Source organism: Acipenser ruthenus, chromosome 18 (genome assembly GCF_902713425.1).
Source record: "Acipenser ruthenus chromosome 18, fAciRut3.2 maternal haplotype, whole genome shotgun sequence".
In the NCBI taxonomy this organism is placed as follows: Eukaryota; Metazoa; Chordata; class Actinopteri; order Acipenseriformes; family Acipenseridae; genus Acipenser; species Acipenser ruthenus.
This window is the reverse complement of record NC_081206.1, coordinates 10,007,466-10,026,464: the sequence shown is the minus strand read 5'-3', so window position 1 is coordinate 10,026,464 and position 18,999 is coordinate 10,007,466. Positions and strand designations below refer to the sequence as shown.

General features: G+C 44.0%; 2 protein-coding genes across 5 annotated transcripts in view; both read right to left on the bottom strand.

The window, feature by feature from the left end:
- Window positions 1–1,208: 1,208 nt before the first annotated feature.
- On the bottom strand, window positions 1,209–7,282 carry LOC117419847 (small nuclear ribonucleoprotein-associated protein B'). The gene is made up of 7 exons (XM_034033125.3): window positions 7,135–7,282; window positions 5,564–5,715; window positions 5,050–5,161; window positions 4,496–4,648; window positions 3,920–4,049; window positions 3,235–3,360; window positions 1,209–1,454 (listed from the first exon to the last, which is right to left on the bottom strand). Exons 1-7 carry the CDS (start codon window positions 7,135–7,137, stop codon window positions 1,417–1,419), a joined length of 714 nt encoding a protein of 237 aa, XP_033889016.1. The 5' UTR covers window positions 7,138–7,282; the 3' UTR covers window positions 1,209–1,416.
- A 4,727-nt stretch (window positions 7,283–12,009) lies between these two features.
- Window positions 12,010–18,999, bottom strand: part of LOC117420410 (engulfment and cell motility protein 2) — a 38,054-nt gene continuing 31,064 nt past the window's right edge. For 3 of the 4 annotated variants that reach the window (XM_034033861.3, XM_034033870.3, XM_058991197.1), the window contains 7 exons: window positions 18,575–18,711; window positions 17,857–18,020; window positions 17,174–17,286; window positions 16,596–16,703; window positions 15,722–15,804; window positions 15,225–15,302; window positions 12,010–15,029 (listed from right to left, as the gene is read on the bottom strand). In XM_034033861.3, coding sequence (XP_033889752.1) covers window positions 14,829–15,029; window positions 15,225–15,302; window positions 15,722–15,804; window positions 16,596–16,703; window positions 17,174–17,286; window positions 17,857–18,020; window positions 18,575–18,711 — 884 coding nt within the window. In that variant the 3' untranslated portion in view covers window positions 12,010–14,828. Of the gene's footprint in view, window positions 15,030–15,224; window positions 15,303–15,678; window positions 15,805–16,595; window positions 16,704–17,173; window positions 17,287–17,856; window positions 18,021–18,574; window positions 18,712–18,999 lie in introns of all 4 variants that reach the window. The other variant, XM_034033874.3, reaches the window with a different exon arrangement.

Below are 18,999 nucleotides of genomic sequence, written 5' to 3'. Positions count from 1 at the left end.
CACCACACCTTGCTTACTCATCTGGACTTCCTTCTATTGATTACCAGAAACTAAAACTGACAATCTGCATGAAACAACACAAGAGTAGCATGAAAATCGTTAATGTTCTAGAGTCTGCTAAAGCTGCTAATCCAGCTTTGCTGTAAATAAGGTGGCATGTAAATCACAGCCCCACGTTAGGATAAAATTTCAAACCAAAACAATTAGATTTATAAAAGTAGAACCAGTTTCTACTTGAGCTTACTGACACCTGCCAAATATCCTTGATCAATAAGTGGTTTTCTAAAGTGCGTCCTTGAGTTGACAGTACAGCTATACTGCTTCCCCTTGGGGTCTTGTTTACCCTGCAAAGCACACAGGAGGGGCTCTAATAGAATCAATAAGCAGGCATACCTGTGGTGTGTTCAGTAGTGCACTTATAATATCATGTTTATTCAGCATTGCATTTTCTTTTGGCATCTTTTACCTTATGTTTACATGACAGTAAATAAACAATTACAGGCTGGTTTCACATTCTGTACCTAAACTAAAATGAGGTAGCCCAGGATTAGTGCTACAGTATACACATGATATGGTGCCCAGCGAAATGTATTTCACTGCACAGTTAACACAAAACACTTATAAAAGGTAAAATTAAAGACACTGGAACAAGCTCGTCTGTGAGCTGCAAACAAAGTGTGTGTGGGGAAAAAAGACAGTTGATTGGAAAACGTTATCATGTCAAGAAATAAGTTTGCTTACATTTGTGTATTTTGTGATGACCGTGTATGTACAAAGCAGGGGTGACTTCTTTCCCCAAACCCTCTAGCACATGCTACTTCCACCATGAAAACACAAAGCTGAAACATGAACATTTCTGGCATACCGCTAAAGATAAAAGGCTGCTAGCGGGCTCGATTCGCCATGGCAAAATATTTTACTAAATAAACAAATCTACTTCATTTCATTGTATAGAAGAAAAGTGTGACTTGTAACATTAAGGTACTGAAATAATTAAATGGAGTGCTTATTAACCTAGGTGCCCATATAGTTGAGACTGGGCCCAACAGAGCACACTCAGTAATCTGGGGCTGGGGAACCGCTGGTAAATATATTTTCCCCTATATAGCCTGCAGTTTAATGTGTACAGTGGACCACACAAACCAGTGAAGAGACAATATAACTGGCAAGAGTTTAGTGCAAGACAGGACATTTACAAATCAATCACAAATGGTTAAACAAGTTTATTTAAAAAAATTCAAAATATCAACACCAAAAAAAGTACAAGATAAAAATGTCACTATACAGCTGGATGTGGGTAGCCCAGGGGCTGTGAAGCCAGTTCCAGGCAGAGGCAGAAGTACGAGTCCAGAGTCTTTGAGGGGAGACGTCACCCCCAGTTCAGCTCACAGCACATCGCTACAGGCCTGCTGGGGTTCAGGGTCTGGGGGGGCGCATTCCAGGAGGAGGGGGGCCTGAGACAAGAATACAGGTATGAGCGTCAGCAACATGCAGCTGCAGCCAGGACCGTGGATACAAGATTATAACCATCAGCATTTGGTAGATAAGAGACCAAGATCTACCTCAATATACATGTGGAAATGAAGTGGAACTTTAGACATGCATAGACCAGTCTAATAACTTAATGCGCGTGGCAATCTGCAGTACAAGTAGAGAGGCAGTTCTCTAGATATATGCAGTACAGTGCTACCTCTATTTCAACACAAAGACTTTGGCAATTCAGTTCAGCCATGTTGATAGCAAACTAACTGCCCTTCAGTAATTAACCATTTTAAAATTTACATTGATATGCACATCATAGCAACTACAGATGGATCACGGTACTTTGCGCAACAGAGACAGGCATCTCCATATAGACACTTTCAACTTGAGCTGAAGAATGTCCTTACCAAGTTCCATCAAAATCAGATAAACTTCAGAGCTATGTGAGACGGATACACTTCCCCACATCTCCCTTTCCAGATATTCAACTTGTAATTAACTGTAAAAATGGATATTCCTAATCGGTTGTAAGGAGGGGAACGAACCAGCCTCTGCATTCTCTTTGAAGTTGGACAGAATCCTCCTGCTTTACTCTCGGGCAGTGATCGCTGCAGACACACCCATGGGAAAGGGGGCCTGCTCACTCACATCAACCACCCACACCACTCATTCGAATCCCACACGAGCCAGATAAACATCACAGCACCTCACCACGACATGTATTCTCAGCAGGATCAGACATCCACGCGTCGGGTCATCAAAATAATACCAGTGGTTTCCATAGCTCAGCAGTCAATTTATTTTTCATGCAGAATTTCAAATATGCCATTGTTCATATAGTCTGAACTCTTCAGCAACTGTCAGGTAACTTGAAGCAGCTACACAAACAATTAAAAAGGACATTCCAGTGTATATCAAAGCATTAGAATATCCCCAGAGTCTGTACTGAAGTAATGATGGACACTCCACAGGAGAGTGTTTAGCTTGGAGACTTGCAATCTGATTCTCTTATTGTTTGGTGCAGTGTCGTTGAATGGGACCAAACAAACACATTTTTGCCAAGTTACTTTCATAGGCTTTAGTCCAACTAGACAGCAGAACTCAAGCAGAGTTTAGCCTTGCCCCAGACTGGCACCCAAGAGGAACTGTAGGGCTAATTATTTCACGATCGCTAAAGTATCTTTGAATTAAGCATTTTGGGAAAGGAATTTCAGTTTTTTGTTTGTACTACACCCAGCCAAGTTGAGTTAATTCATCACATGACTTGACTCGCATGTCTGCTGAAACATGGCGACCACACCGTCAGCAGAAGACTGCTAAAACATTCTGATTATCTTGGAGGATGGTGGGTTACTATTCTGCAAATGTTGCTGTCGTTCAATTGATCATGTACAAGTTATTGCTAAATTGCACATTTCATTATCGTTTATTTCTTTCCACTCTACCTGCATTTAATAGAAGCTATAAATTTGCAACTTTAAACCGTGACTGTTTAAAATTATCCAACGATGGGAGTGAAAAAAAAAAAAACATTTTGTAGCTATAAATTCTTTAAAAAAGGAAATTGATTGCTTTATTGAGGATGTAGTCACTACACACCAAAACAGGCAATACAGAATTTGCTATTCCCCAGAATGGAAGTCAGCAATCCTAGAGTTGCACAAAGGCAGACCCATACCAGCTTTCCACAATCTGGAGGGGCAGTCTAGTGACTAAAATGCAGTGCAGCCAAGTCACGCGATGGCTCCTTACCTCTCATTCCAGGGGGTGGGGGTCTCATTCCGGGAGGGAGCATTCCCATGGGAGCACCGCGGCCGGGAAGCATGCCCATCGGGGGGCCCATGGGCGGCCTCATTCCTGGGGGAGGACCCATCATTCCTGAGGGACAGCAAGGTGCGATTAACAGCTAGTATGCACAACAAGAGGCAGGACAACGAGGAAATGGACCTGGACTTTGTGTACTACTGCATTATACTAAGAGGACGAGTAATCCTGCAATCTGTGCAATTGAATGCATGACCGATACAAAACCTTGAGTAGCGTAGATCCCTGGATCCTTTAACAGTCCAGATTTATATAGCACCTTCTCTGTGCAGGCACCTTATTGCAGCCACAGTACTAGTTTAAAAAACTGTACTGAACAGCCTACATTTTAACACGACTAATCCAGAATCCCTGAAGCATTACAGCATACTGGGCAAGTGATACCATGGTACAGTCCTGCATCAGGTACAGCTTTTCAAATCTGCTGTCCCCACCCCCCTCCAACAATAATGCCCCTTACCTGTGAAAAGGCAGATTCCAATACATTTGTGAGTGCAGGACTACCCAGATCAGAGCCTTTAGTGATCAACTAAAACAATCACGCCATACCTAGACTACATGAACTAATTAAACGGTCAGTGAAGGGCGATCCCAAGATCGTACTGTCTCGTACCTGGTGGTGGCGCTCCTCTACCCATGGGTGGGGGTCCCCCTCTTCCAGGTGGGTACTGCGTTGGGGCTCCGGCGATGCTGGCACCTGCTGCTGCGGCCGCTGCTGCACCCCGACCCTGGGGGGTCATGACCTGAGAACCAGGAGTCAGTACACCAAGCCAAGCTACACAAAGCACCACCGCCAACCCTCCTTACACAGGCTCCAAGGCATTCAATAAAAGGGAGCAATTTAATTTTTAGACAACCCCTTAAATTTTGTAGTAACTGTTTGATTGCAGTTGCATATACACTAACTGCAGAGTACAAGCACTGGTATGAACATGAAGCCTCAACATAAGAGATCTCCATTTGTAGATTTAAAATTGAGGCAAGCAATAACGTTACTTTGCTTTCTCTTTGAAGTTTGACAGAATCCTCCTGCTTTACTCAGGCAGCGATTGCTGCAGACACACCCATGGGAAAGGGGGCCTGCTCACTCACATCAAACACCCACACCGCTCATTCCAGTCCCACACGAGCCAGATAGACATCATAGTACAGGATCAGACATTGTGTCATCAAATTCAGACCGCTTTACCTGCTGTGAAGGGCCACCCACTCCCCGAACGGGGCCCGCCAGTCCTGCTGGGGCCTGGGGCATAGGCGCTCCTGCCGGGACTCCTCTGCCAGCAGCCCTGCCCACACCAGGTCCTCCTGCAACACCAGCCAAGGGCACTCTGGCAATGCCAGTCTGTGGACAGAGAGGAACGGATTAGAAGACTTTCACAATGTACCAGAAAAGCTGATTTGACAAAGCATGTGGAACTAGAATGTACCAGTTTACTAGATAAACTAAAATACCCAGGTAACCAGAGTAACCCTGCTTAATGGTGTTAAACATGAGTCAGTATTCAAGATCATTGACCCACACAGTATACCAGCCACCTTACATATTTACAGGACTTCAACCTGAAGGGTAGAAGCCCCTCCAGCTCCACTCCTGTGTGTTTCGCACAGGCTGCATTGAATGAGTCGTACCATCCTTTGACAGTAATTGAAGTCCAGGTTCTCCAAACATATAAAAGGGTTTTATTCAGACACAGGAAAATGTGGTGTGTCAATGTATACTGATCTATAGAGAGGTGTGCTCACATCTTTGGGGGGAGGTCCCTCCACAGTCATGGAGACCAGGTTCTCGCCACGCAGAAGCACCAGGCCCAGCACACGCTTCTCCTCTCGCTCTGGCTGCTTCGAGTTCTTGGGCCTGCGGATGAGGGGGAGCAGCGTCAATATAAAAATACAACAAGCAGTCTCACAATCCCAGATCCATCTTGAGGATTTTCTACTCCAATCAATCTGTGAGGAGCCATGTTGCAAGAGGCCAGCTGGATCTCGCATTAATCCTGCATCAAACAGAACTCCCCATCAGGTTCAGCTCCATTTAATTAATTAACTGGGAGGGAATGACCCACACAGGACTAAATACCAGAGAACTTACTGTAAAGAATGATATTTAAATTGAGGTTTGAAATTGGTTTGTTTTTGGCACAGGAATAAGCTCTGGGTTATCCAAGACTTCTGCAACTAGATTTGTACAGGAGATGAGCTAACCATTACAATCATTATTTCAAGTGTAGCCTGTTGTGTTGTGGGTTTAAGGTCTTACTTGATTTTCCTGAACTCATCACAGTCACACAGGATGAGGTTCATGTGCTTGTCAAAAGCTTTGAAGGTGCCGATGAAGATTCTGCCATCCTGGAGAATGCAGCGCATCCTGAAGTCGATGTGCTGCAGCATCTTACTGCTCTTCCCCACAGTCTGCCCAGCAAAAGAAAGACACACCAAGTGACTGAATACCTGTTCTACCGTCTCCAACTGCTTGGGAAGACCATGAATTACACACAAGCAAGAGAAAAGACTGGATCTCAGAGTAATCCTGCTTAATAATGAGGTTCAGCATTAGGAATCAGCATTATTGGATATCATCATTGATCCAGTACACAGGTAACAATACCATATGGTTAAAGAGACTAGGGTGCACAACAGAAATGTTACAGGCTTGCAATTGTGACCTGACAGGAATACAAGACCAGATGTATGGGGTCTATTGCAAGTTTAAAGATATGCTAAAAAGATTGTGTAGAAAGCTTCTTCGCTGTGATGGGCACCAAGGACTTCGCTTTCCAATTGAAATACCCTTAACACCTCCATTGCTGTTCCGAGTTACAAACGTGAAGCCATCACGCACAGAAAGGTCACTAGTAACACCAGGTGGGCCCCAGAGAAGCCATCTGCACCCATGATTTAACACTGGCTCGTCGCAAACATGCAGATATTCTGAAATTGCTCACAAAAATGGACATGTGCTCAGACAGCGGCGCACACAGGCGTAGGAACGCAAGGTTTGGGCCGGAGGTGGTATTTTGTACAGAAGCCATTGTGAGAGGCTTTTCATAGGCAAACATTAGCTGCGTAACAATATCTGCCCGATAATTTCACGACTGCGTGTTGGATTCTCATTGTTCAATGCTGGACAGGGGCTGTTTAAACAAAGCGCCAAGACTTCACTACAGCTACTAGAATAAATCTGAGTATTTCAGTCGGCGGAAAGGCAAAACAAAAGGCGACCTACCAGTACGCAACACGTTTAGCAAAGGGACGTTATCACATGTAGTACAAAATGCATGTAAAAAAGCAAACAAACAGGGCAAGTTATCTTCCAGGGACACTGGTCTTTGAGAATTCACTGCGCATTTTAAAAACGCGGTCTATGCATGCTGTAGTGAAATTAAGTACCGGAGCTTACATTACAGAATTCTTATAGGAGTTCTTGTAGGAACATCTGCCGTTGTTATGGTAACTAGAGATTCTCTTTTCACATGCGCCAGGCCTGCATACATGTTTTGGAAAATCATAGCGCGAACGTTTGAATGAATACCGCCTCAACACAACAGCTCTCAGTGCAAAGTATGCCCCCGGATAAAATATAAACTTCGCGCTGACAACGCCTTATTATATCTAGGCTGGAGTCTCCTAGACCTCGTACCCGGCTGTCTATTGTTCCTTGTTATAATCCCATTCCCCGCCTTGTTCTAGCTACTCCAGACCGCGGTCCACACAGGACCCAGTTTCTACAATCCTACAAACGGGATTCGGGGCCCATCTAGGCCGAGAGTCTCAAATAGCCGTCGGCGCCGGGAGCCCGGGCTTCAGTGAATATATATCGGCTGGTCTTACCATGGTTGCGGTTTTGATGTAGCCGATCCGGAACGGATTCTGCCAAACGAAAAAATTGATCCGCGGAACTAACGAGCCGCCTGGACCTTCTTATAGCGGGAGAGTCCGCGGAAGTGGGTGTGCTGAGAAAGAGTGCCCACATGAAACAAAGCGCGCACTCTACCGCCCCGCCTCCCACTCACACAATACAAAACCACACTCTCAGGAGTATTTAAAAATAATATCAAAACTATTAGCATCATTAGATACAATTCCACACTAACAACATTTTTTTTATTGTATTTGTTATTATTATACTTGTGGAAAGTGTACAGAATTTCTATGTTTCCGGAGGGACTGTTGTGGTGGGAAGCAGGAAGTTGTTTGCCGAGCAGTTGTATGTATGACGTTTGAAAGTAGAACGAAGTTTGAATAAAATACAAGTTTTGTTTTTAGGTGAATGTAACATAACACTCTGCGATAGTAAAAAAATATGTATTGCGCGTAGAGGCTCAACGGGCTTAGTTACCAAGCTCCCATTGCAGCCAAGTGTCTACCAGTACAGTCAAAATAAGAATGAAATGAGAATATAAACACTTGGGAGGTTTCTCGTGTGAAGCATGTAGGTTAATGCTGACTTTTTCTGAGAGGCGATGAAAAGACCAACATATCAATCATTTAAAACGATATACAGATTACTTTATATTATTACTTCCAATACGGGGTCTGTGTACAATAACTTAGTAGAACTGAGTTCAGTTTATGAGTTAATAGTAAATGCATCCGGCAGGGGGGGTTAATAACCTGCTTATTGGACTAATCTGTGCCTTTGCTGTATAAATCTACTGCAGACAAGGATCTGATGGTATGATGAAACAAAAACGTGGAACAAATAAAATAATGATCAGAGTTAAAACATATCTATTTAAAACATATGCAATAATTGACCGTTGAAGTGCAAAAATAGGTGAGGATTTCATAGTTATTTTAACAACATAATCCCACTTGGAGGGCACTGCTGGCATTACTAGAGGCCAAGAGACACAATATAAACACCAGTGGCTATGAATTTGTAAAGAAGGAATCATTTCAAATTTCCATTCTGTAGCAGTTTGAGCCATGCCAGGTTTCCTGTGGGCCTCCAAAACACTCAATAGTGGTACATTGTGAAATACTCAAACACACTCAGTAAATTCAATGACAAATGTTTCAGTTAGAAGGGTTTGTCAATGGAGTATTTACTGAGTTTCTTTTCGTATTTCCTAACGGTTGTAAGCGGTGTGTAATTGAGCACACAGTAAAGCTGGTATGCTTCAAACTGCAAGGCAATGCGACTCACAACCATATACTGCAGCACTCTGCAAAACACCTTTCACATTGCATTGCCCTTAATAGTGAAACAGAGCTCTGGAAGGATTGGACTTTCAAATGCTGTGTCCAGGCTGTGCAAAACAACTAGTCCTTCTCACCGTGTAACAATTTATTTATTTATTTTTTTTGGTTCCTGGGTAGTAAGTGTTATTTCCTAATTGCTTATGCCTCAAAAGTATAGAAATGGCTATTATTCCCCACAAACTTTGCTTTTGTGACCAGGACAGTGATATTTTGAAATTTACCTATTTTCCAGAACATTCCAGATAGTTTATATTCAGTGCTGAGTAAACTTGGAGTAACTTCTAGAACTTTCTAGAACTTTCCAGTAATATAAATAGTAGTATGAATACAGGGGCCTTAAGCCCACCAGTTCAGTTTAGTTCCAGCTGCCTAAGTGGATACATATCTGCATTTTTCTGAGATGGCATCAAGAGGCTGCAAGCATCCGGCAGACGCATTTTGCTATGTCTGCCGCCAATTTATCAAGACAAGAGCGAAAAAGTACTCCGTGGAAGCATCTGCTAAGATGTGTGAGGCCTACAAGGCATATTTCGGCATGCCTGTCGGGGATCAAGACAAACCCTGGGCACCTCATTTCACCTGCGAGCACTGCAAAAAAACTCTGGAAGGTAAGATGGACAATTGTTGCTCGGAATTTTATGTTATAAAATTTGTTAACATTTTTAAAATTGTAAAAGTTTTTAATTTTAAAATGTTTTACAATTTTCAATGTTATTGAAAAAATAAATCATATATGAAAAATGTTGCGAGAATCTCTTACACATTAGTCATGGGTGAAATAAATGTATTTTTGTAGGATGGTACAGAGGGGAAAAGACAGCCATGAAGTTCGCTATCCCAAGAATTTGGCGGGAACCCACTGACCACTCAAGCAACTGCTACTTCTGCATGGCGGACCCTTCCAAACGTCAGACTGGCAAGAATGCACCTGCTATCACGTATCCGGACCTTCCTTCATCCATCGCCCCGGTGCCACACTGCCATGAGCTCCCCGTACCCACTCCTCTGGAGAGAGAGCAGCCGTCTTTAGAAGAGAGCAGCAAGTCAGAGAGCGAGGAAGACGTTGTAGATCCAGATGACAATTTCAGAGGTGGAGCTGAGGAGAGAAACCCATACTACCCCAACCAAAAAGACCTCAACGACTTGATTAGAGATCTTGGTCTCACCAAGTCCAATGCCGAGCTTTTGACGTCTAGGCTCAAGCAGTGGAACTTCTTGGATGAAAGTGTGCAAGTCGCAGATCAGAGGAAGCATCACCAACCTTTTTCCAGCTTCTTCACCTGTCAAGATGGGCTCTGCTTCTGCCACAATGTGACCAGTCTGTTCGAGGCAATCAGAATCGCCTGTAACCAGAATGAGTGGCGCCTCTTCATTGACAGCTCATCCAGGAGCCTCAAAGCCGTGCTGCTCCATGATGGTAACAAGTACCCGTCTCTTCCCCTGGCTCACTCGGTGCACCTCAAAGAGGATTACAACAGCATCAAGACCTTGCTGGACGCCTTGAAGTATGATTGAGTACGGCTGGGAGGTCATAGACTTCAAAATGGTGGCATTCCTGATGGGTCTCCAAGGCGGTTTTACCAAGTTTCCCTGCTATCTTTGCCTTTGGGACACCAAGGCGCACTACCACAGGCGGGACTGGCCACAGCGGACCGAGTTCTCTGTGGGGAGGTACAACGTCAAGTGGGAGCCACTGGTGGACCCCCGGAAGGTGCTGATGCCACCACTGCACATCAAATTGGGCCTTATGAAACAATTTGTCAGAGCTCTAGATAAGGAGTCGGCAGCCTTCAAGTACCTTCAAGACTTCTTCCCTAAGCTGTCTGAGGCAAAGGTCAAAGCCGGTGTCTTCGTCGGACCACAGATAAAGAAGATTCTGGAGTGCAATGAATTCCCCAAGAAGCTCACTAGTAAGGAGAAAGCAGCTTGGAACAGCTTTGTCGCAGTGGTTCGGGGCTTCCTGGGCAATCACAAGGCCGAAAATTATGTGGAGCTGGTTGAGACTCTGGTGAAGAACTACGGCACAATGGGCTGTAGGATGTCCCTCAAAGTCCATATCCTTGATGCTCATCTTGATAAATTCAAGGAGAACATGGGAGCGTACTCGGAGGAGCAAGGCGAGCGCTTCCACCAGGATATACTGGACTTTGAAAGCCGCTACCAAGGACAGTATAACGAGAACATGATGGGAGACTACATTTGGGGGCTGATTCGTGAAAGTGATTTACAGTATAATCGTAAATCTCGAAAAACTACTCACTTCTAAATCTCTTGTAGTCATTTTTGTATTACTTTAGTATAAATACATGTTAATTTGGATTCATATGTTGTTTTTTTCTGACTATGTGAACGAAAAGACACAAATTCGCCCATTTTCTCATTGGAAATAGATCATTTTCAAAATATCACTGTCCTGGTCACAAAAGCAAAGTTTGTGGGGAATAATAGCCATTTTCTATACTTTTGAGGCATAAGCAATTAGGAAATAACACTTACTACCCAGGAACAAAAATTGTGTTACATAGTGTAATGTGCATGGGTGTCAATATTGTCCTAAAACAGAATTCAACACAGTAACTCAACACCCCCCTCTCCACACTCACAGACCAAGCCCAAGGCGATTTGTCTTTGTTGCGGTTCACCCTGAGGCTCATTGTCCATTTGAATTCGACACCTTCTACTGCACACGCCATTATAACCCCTCAGATTAATTTAATCCAATCTGCAGTAGTTAAAAACAAAAGCACTTTTCAAAAGCACTTGGGGCTGCTTTGCTGCGCCTGGCACAGGGTGCCTTGAATCTGTGCAGGGCACAATGAAATCTCAAGACTATCAAGGCATTCTGGAGCGAAACGTACTGCCCAGTGTCAGAAAGCTCTGTCTCAGTCGCAGGTCATGGGTCCTCCAACAGGATTATGACCCAAAACACACAGCTAAAAGCACCCAAGAATGGATAAGCACAAAACATTGGACTATTCTGAAGTGGCCTTATATGAGTCCTGATCTGAATCCTATCGAACATCTATGGAAAGAGCTGAAACTTGCAGTCTGGAGAAGGCACCCATCAAACCTGAGACAGCTGGTAGCAGTTTGCTCAGGAAGAGTGGGCCAAACTACCTGTTAACAGGTGCAGAAGTCTCATTGAGAGCTACAGAAAACGTTTGATTGCAGTGATTGCCTCTAATGGTTGTGCAACAAAATATTAGGTTAGTGGTCCCATCATTTTTGTCCATGCCATTTTCATTTGTTTTCTTATTTATAATATTATGTTGAATAAAAAATCAAAAGCAAAGTCTGATTTCTATTAAATATGGAATAAACAATGGTGGATGCCAATTACTTTTGTCAGTTTCAAGTTATTTCAGAGAAAATTGTGCATTCTTCGTTTTTTGTGGAGGGGTATCAACAAATTTGAGCACGTCTGTATATCAATGACATTCAGCTAGAACTGAAGAGCAGTCCCTGAAGGTTACACTTCAATGAAAGACACAAGACAGAACATCACAGCATCAACCCTGCATTTATTCAGACAATTCTTAATAGTTTCAGTAAAGCAACGTAAACAGATAGGAATCATTTCCATATAGTTATATACTTGTATTACAATAGTTCACTCACTATCATCACTAGGGTTACATGTTCGAGTCTACTCAGTAACACAATTATAATAAGAACTCAAAGTTACCAATAAAACAATATCCACACTTCGTACCATTGCCCTCCCAAAGACAAACAAACCATCATTACCCTGTTCTGCACATCCTGGTCACAATAAGAGTGTTCATTTCTGTAACTACACGTTACAGAAATGAACTACATGTTCATTTCTGTAACTACACCTCTACGGCAGGTCATTTTTGGTCATCAAAATTTCCATCTTATAAACCCTCATCCCTTAGGGACATTTATATTATGGAAAAACTGTTAATATCAGATTTGTTTAATGGTGTAATGTATGCAATCCCTATGGGGTTAAACTCAAATTACAGCAGATTAGTGTAATGTATTGATTGTATTAATAGGAGAAAAAAAACAAGTGAAAACTGCAGGATGCTGTTTAGTAACCAATTGATTTTAATCCAGCCTGTCCTGTATGTTTATTATGGTTCATTAAAGACTTGGTACCACAAAGACAGACCTCCTGTGCCCCCAAATTCAAACTGTACAGTCCTTTACAAAAATATATTCTCATTAGCAACAATGCAATGAATACTTCATCATACAAAGCAACAGAACGGAGACTTATTTGCAGTGCTTTACAACGGCATGGGTACTTCAGAAACAATGTTAAAGAGGTGGTTTCAAATGAGAACCCCCAGGCTACTTCACAGAACCTCGTTGGCTTGTTATGTGGCCGCTCTCTATAGATAAGCCACCGCATGATGCCAGCTTTGCATTACAGAATACTTCCGGGGTGGCGTCTGCTTGTCACTGCCCATTTAAAGTGTGTGCTACAGATGGCAGGTGTTTTTGTACTGTATTTGGTCAGGACCTGTAGTTTACAGGTTAAGGACACATATTGTCAATGAGAAAACAGACACTCAAATCAGGTATTTTTAGTTTAGTACATTCCTTTATGAGACTTAGAAGACTTCTATGGTTATTGTTAAACACAATGGGATCTTGCAGGTCAATTCAATTGGACAGAAGTCTTTATCCTCCTTACAGTACATGATTTTAAAATACATTGTGATATTGTAACTAATAACATCCAGTGCTGTCTAATTGCAGACTGACAATCACAGTAAACCTGACCTACAGAACAGGAAGTTCTTGGGTAACCGGGAGCAACAGCAACTTTTGAATCTATTGTGTTGTATTTAACCAACATTATAGCAAAACAAAGCAAGTACCCAGAGATCTTCAGCACCAGCATGGGGCAATGCTGCCAAAGTTAAGTAGTACGAAAATAGATTTTAAAACCTCAGCGCGCCTTTAAATCAGATTTGAACAATAAACATATAAAATTAGCGTTATTAACTGTCTGGCTGGTATAAGAAATAGGAAAAGGGTTTTGTATTCTGCTATTCAGACCTCTTAAACCCCTTTGAAACAGCATCATTGTAGTGCATGGCAGCTTCAGGTGATTGTATAGAACAGCAGTCAAGCTACATTAAAGCAACACCAAGACCTAATCTGGAGCCGTCGTACCAGCTCACTTATAACAGCAACTAAACACAGAAGAAAGAAATGAATACTGCATTTCAATTTGGATCCAAGAAATCCACCATTTGTCAATGCGAGTTCATCGCTTGTGCAATAGGGGGCGCCAACTGGTCCTGTCCTGCCAACCTGATCTCCTTGCTCTGTCAGTTGAGTTGTTCCTTCATTAAATCAAGCTACTCTTACACGTCAAACAGCACATTTCCAGTCGTACAGTAAAATACAACAGTGCCGGCTAAGTTCAGCCTTCTTATTTTATTACACTTTACAGTCCAGTTTGTTTACATTCCCCAAAGGTTTTTTTGTGTGTAGGCACGGAAACGTCCACTCCAAATCTTCTCGTCGAGTCAGACAGGCACACTGCTGGTACTACCTGCAGCAGTTGGAGGTTATAAACAACGTCTTTTAAACAAGTTACCTTCATTATGTCATTTTTTTTAAAGCACTTTGAAATGAATGGCAGTTCATATTAATAAAATATTATATTAGGAAAGAAGGTTTACATCATTAATTTGAAAGGGAAATCATATTTCTAGTAATTATAGGTCTCTACTAAAGTAATCAGGGTGTGTGTACAATAGATTTCTTCAGATTAATCCCATTATTACTGTAAACATGTCAACCTGATATCCCAAGGTAAAGAGTCAAGTGCCTTCATATTTCATCTAGTCTTGAAGTTTTACCTTAGAATCTATGATTGAGTGAAGTTATGAAAAACGGAATGTCTCCAATCAAGACACCTCCTGAAAAACAATACAACCCAATTTAAATACACACAACCTACACTGCCAAGCACAGGGCGAGGCCAGGGCAAGAGAGATCTGCACACAACAGGACCAGTTGAAAAACTAGTTCAAAAAAAATTGAAGGTTTTACTTTTTATTTGAATTTAAGAAATGGGACCCTGGCAAGTGATCTGAAATTCCCTCAAAGTGTATACATACATACAAGAACTTCTAAAAAGGGTCCACACAATCTCCCCTCGCACCCCAGAAGTCTAACTCTGAGAACACCTTTTATAACACCTTAATAGCCTAATAGCGAGTTTCCCTTTTCGAAATGAGCCTGTTAAAAGGTGTTCCCACCACAAGAGGGTGCTCTTTCCAGCGTGAGCCCTGCCTGTCCCATCCTCAGCCCTACGGGGCGCTGTCTCTCTCTCAGCCGTAGTGGTAGACGAAGTTGTAGCTGCTGGGCTCTTTGGGGATAGGGGGCGGGGCTTCTGGAATCTGGATGTTCTCCAGGTCGAGGAGGCGGAGTTTCATCTCCATGCTGAGCAGCGTGTCCAGGTCACTGCGGGTCAGCTCACTGCCCATCTCCCGTCCAATCAGAGCGCTCAGGCCGTCTGTCCAGATACAGTACTGCCAGAGACAGGGGGCAAGCATGATTAAAGGGAAGGGTGCAATCATTATTATCCACATTCCGTCCGGGATTGTCTCTTACTTCTAGGAAGACGAATGCTGATCTACCGATGTTACACATATCTAGTGAGGGAACGAGAACTGAACTGACATTTGCAATACGTTTTCACGAGACGCTCAGGCCAGCTCTCTCACCTCGTATTTGTTTGGTGCCACGAAGTTCAGGGCCTCATCAGGATCATGAAGGATTGAAAAGGCGAGCTCCAGCACCTCCTGTGTGAGACAGCAAGGAATCAAAAAGCTCAGTAAAGGCATTCAAGACCTTTATCACTGAATTTATTCAGTTTCATATGATTTGTTAGACTTGATCCTGAGAGCTCTACTGAAGCCACAAGGGGTGTTTTTATAAGTCAGCAGGACACACTAGTTCAGATAACTGGGATATTTCAGCCCCGTATCAAGTTTGTCTTGAATTAAATACATATTTTCTAAGCTTTGCCTCCAGTCTTTAATTCCAAACCAAACAACGAAGTTGTGTATTGCCAGTTCTCTTAAGCACTCTCAATGTGTTGTGTGTCTCATGTTGTAACATCAGCATGATTATTTCCCTTTAAAAAAACAGGAGTTAATTAAAGAATGAAGGACGTGCTTTGACAAGAAGACGTGCTGTACTGTATTGAGGGGGTTAGGACCTTGTTCTGCTTGAGGGCGCTCTTCTCTTTCATGTGAGGACAGTCCTTCCCAGTCACCACAGACTTGATATCAGCCACTGGGACTGGGGGGAGAGAGGGAGAGAGGGAGGGAGGGAGAGGGGCAGAGAGAGAGTGAGAAAGAGGGGCAGAGAGGGAGAGAGTGAGTGAGAGGGAGGGAGGGAGAGAGAGGGAGAGGGAGAGGGAGAGGGGCAGGGAGAGGGAGAGGGAGAGGGGCAGGGAGAGAGGGAGAGGGAGAGAGAGGGGGCAGGGAGAGAGTGAGTGAGAGGGAGGGAGGGAGGAAGAGAGTGAGAGAGAGAGGGAGGGACGGAGGGCAGGGAGAGAGGGAGAGAGGGAGGGGCAGAGAGAGGGAGAGGGGCAGAGAGAGAGGGAGAGTGAGTGGTGGGAGGGAGAGAGGGAGAGTGAGTGGGTGGGAGGGAGAGAGGGAGAGTGAGTGGGTGGGAGGGAGAGTGAGTGGGTGGGAGGGAGGGAGGGAGAGTGAGTGGGTGGGAGGGAGGGATGGAGAGTGAGTGGGTGGGTGGGAGGGAGAGTGAGTGGGTGGGTGGGAGGGAGAGGGGGCAGGGAGAGAGAGAGGAAGAGAGTGAGAGAGAGGAAGAGAGTGAGAGGGAGGGGGGGCAGGGAGAGAGAGAGGGTCATGTTAAATTAATTCCCCAACACAACACATGTAAGCTCTGAAATACTCGCTTCTGTATCCAGCAGACAAAGAATAAATCATGTACTGTACTTTTTCTTTTTAATAAACTAAGATACTGCACTGTTAAACAGTGTGCAGCTGCCGGGTTGAGGAAAGTAAATAATAATGGTGATGCGGCTCGCCCCCTAGTGGCAGCCTGTGAAGCCCCTGCCTCACACTCACTCTTGTCAGTCAGGGACTCGAAGGGCACCTCCCCCTGCGGCAGCTCCTCCAGATCTCCATAGTGAAGGACCTTGTGATTCAGAGAGAGGCGGCAGAACCAGAACTTCTCTGTGAAGAGAGGGGGAGGGGTGGAGGAAGAGAGAAGAGGATAAACCACAGGACTGGGACCGAAGCCCTTATACTTCACTCCTATCTGACACACTGCTTTCTCTCATTTATTATTCTACTGCTGCCTTCATGAGAGGGGGAGAGAGAGAGAGACACTCAGCCAGGACTGACTTTAGTGTAGGTGGTCTGTATCCATGACTACAGAGTTTCTATTCGGTACAGTGCTTGCATATGCTTTCACTATGTTTTACTGCACTTAGCTTTGCAGTTACTATGGGAGACATTTATAAGGAAATAAAGATGGAGCAGTAATAAGATAATAAAGACTAGAGATAAGAAATGGAAACATGACTGACACGTGGGTAAGGCAATCCATGTTTTTTAAATCCTTTCCATTCCACCTTTACCTTGCTACAGCTCCCCTCTCTCAGCTCTGCAGCGTGCCGCTGGAGAAGCCTCTGGGGCCCTACCTTGCCGTCGGCGGTTCCCAATCTTGCGGAAGCAGCTCCCCTCGCACAGCCGGTTGAAACGCTGCTGTTTGATCAGCTCCAGGATCTCAGGCTGGATGCGTTCCCGCAGCTCACTGGAGGGACACAGCGGAGACGAGGATAACCATCACAGAGATCTCATGAACAAGACTGGGACGATGCCTCACAGCATCATAGAGATCTCATGAACAAGACTGGAGCGATGCCTCACTGCATCATAGAGATCTCATGAACAAGACTGGAGCGATGCCTCACTGCATCATAGAGATCTCATGAACATGACTGGAGCGATGCCTCACTGCATCATAGAGATCTCATGAACAAGACTGGAGCGATGCCTCACTGCATCATAGAGATCTCATGAACATGACTGGAGCGATGCCTCACTGCATCATAGAGATCTCATGAACAAGTCTGGAGTGATGCCTCACTGTTTCATAGAGATCTCATGAACAAGACTGGGGCGATGCCTCACTGCATCACAGAGATCTCATGAACAAGACTGTGCACATGTAGTCTCATCCACATTGCTGGTTGTAGTCTACCAGAATTAAAAGCACTCCTGATGGCTTTCTTGATGGTTCAAGTTTAAACATTTCGAATCGAACACTCCCGGTTTGAATATGACAGCGTCGGAGGGGTTCTGAAGTCAGCGTGTGACTCACATGATGGGAGGAGACTGGAAGTCATCCTGGCTCATTCTCTCTGACTGCCTCAGTCTCAGGATCTCAGAGTAGCTCAGCCCACGCAGTTTAACCTTGAACTGGTCCAGAGAGTTGGGCTTCATCCCCAGAGCGCGAGTGATCTGCTCCCGCACCACCTGCATCACCTGTACAGAGAGCACACACACACACACACACACAGAGCAATTCAACAAACAGATCATATCAACACACACAGATCAACATACACAGATCAATACACACACACACACACACACACAAAGATAACACACACATTCAACACAGATCAACACACAGATCAATTCAACACAAGTTTCCACAATAGTGACAGTTCATATTCCAGACTGCTCACTGTACTATCGGCTTGACTGACTCAGTTCAATTCTCTGTCCACATAACCTAAAAGCAAAAGGGACAAGTAAAAAAAAAAAGTTGTATTTTGAAATAAAGCTGTTGCTTTTTTTTTGCAAAATTAATGTTTTTTTTTTCATTTTATTTGACAAGACTATTAATTTTTCATCAGAAAGGTACCCAACCAATCGTTTCCTTTGCTGCACAGTCTCGAGTATTTCAGGTGGCATCAAATCTATGGTGCTGTGGCAGGAGATAGCGACATTACCCACTTCAATGTGTAAATAAAGGGGCACTCCAGTAGCCTGTCAGTCTGTGCTGAAGCCTCAGCCTCCTCTTTCACTCTCACCTTGTTGAAGTCCTCGGCTGTGGCTCTCATCTCTTTCCAGGTTTTGTTGAGCAGCTGGATGCAGACACAGAAGAACTCCTCCCAGGCGCGATCGTGAGTGAAGAACATGGGGTGATAGTCATTGCAGCCCTCGTTAGCTAGGGAGAGAGAACATGGGGTGATAGTCACTGCAGCCCTCGTTAGCTAGGGAGAGAGAACATGGGGTGATAGTCATTGCAGCCCTCGTTAGCTAGGGAGAGAGAACATGGGGTGATAGTCATTGCAGCCCTCGTGAGACTCAACAATTGCTGACTGACATCTGTACCTGCTAAGTTGTTGCTGAAATTCATGATTTATGATTATGTGTTTTTCACTTCTTGTTGTGTTTTATGTTTGCTGTGGTGGTGTGAGCCTCTTGCCAGCTGGTCATTTTAAATGAGAATTTG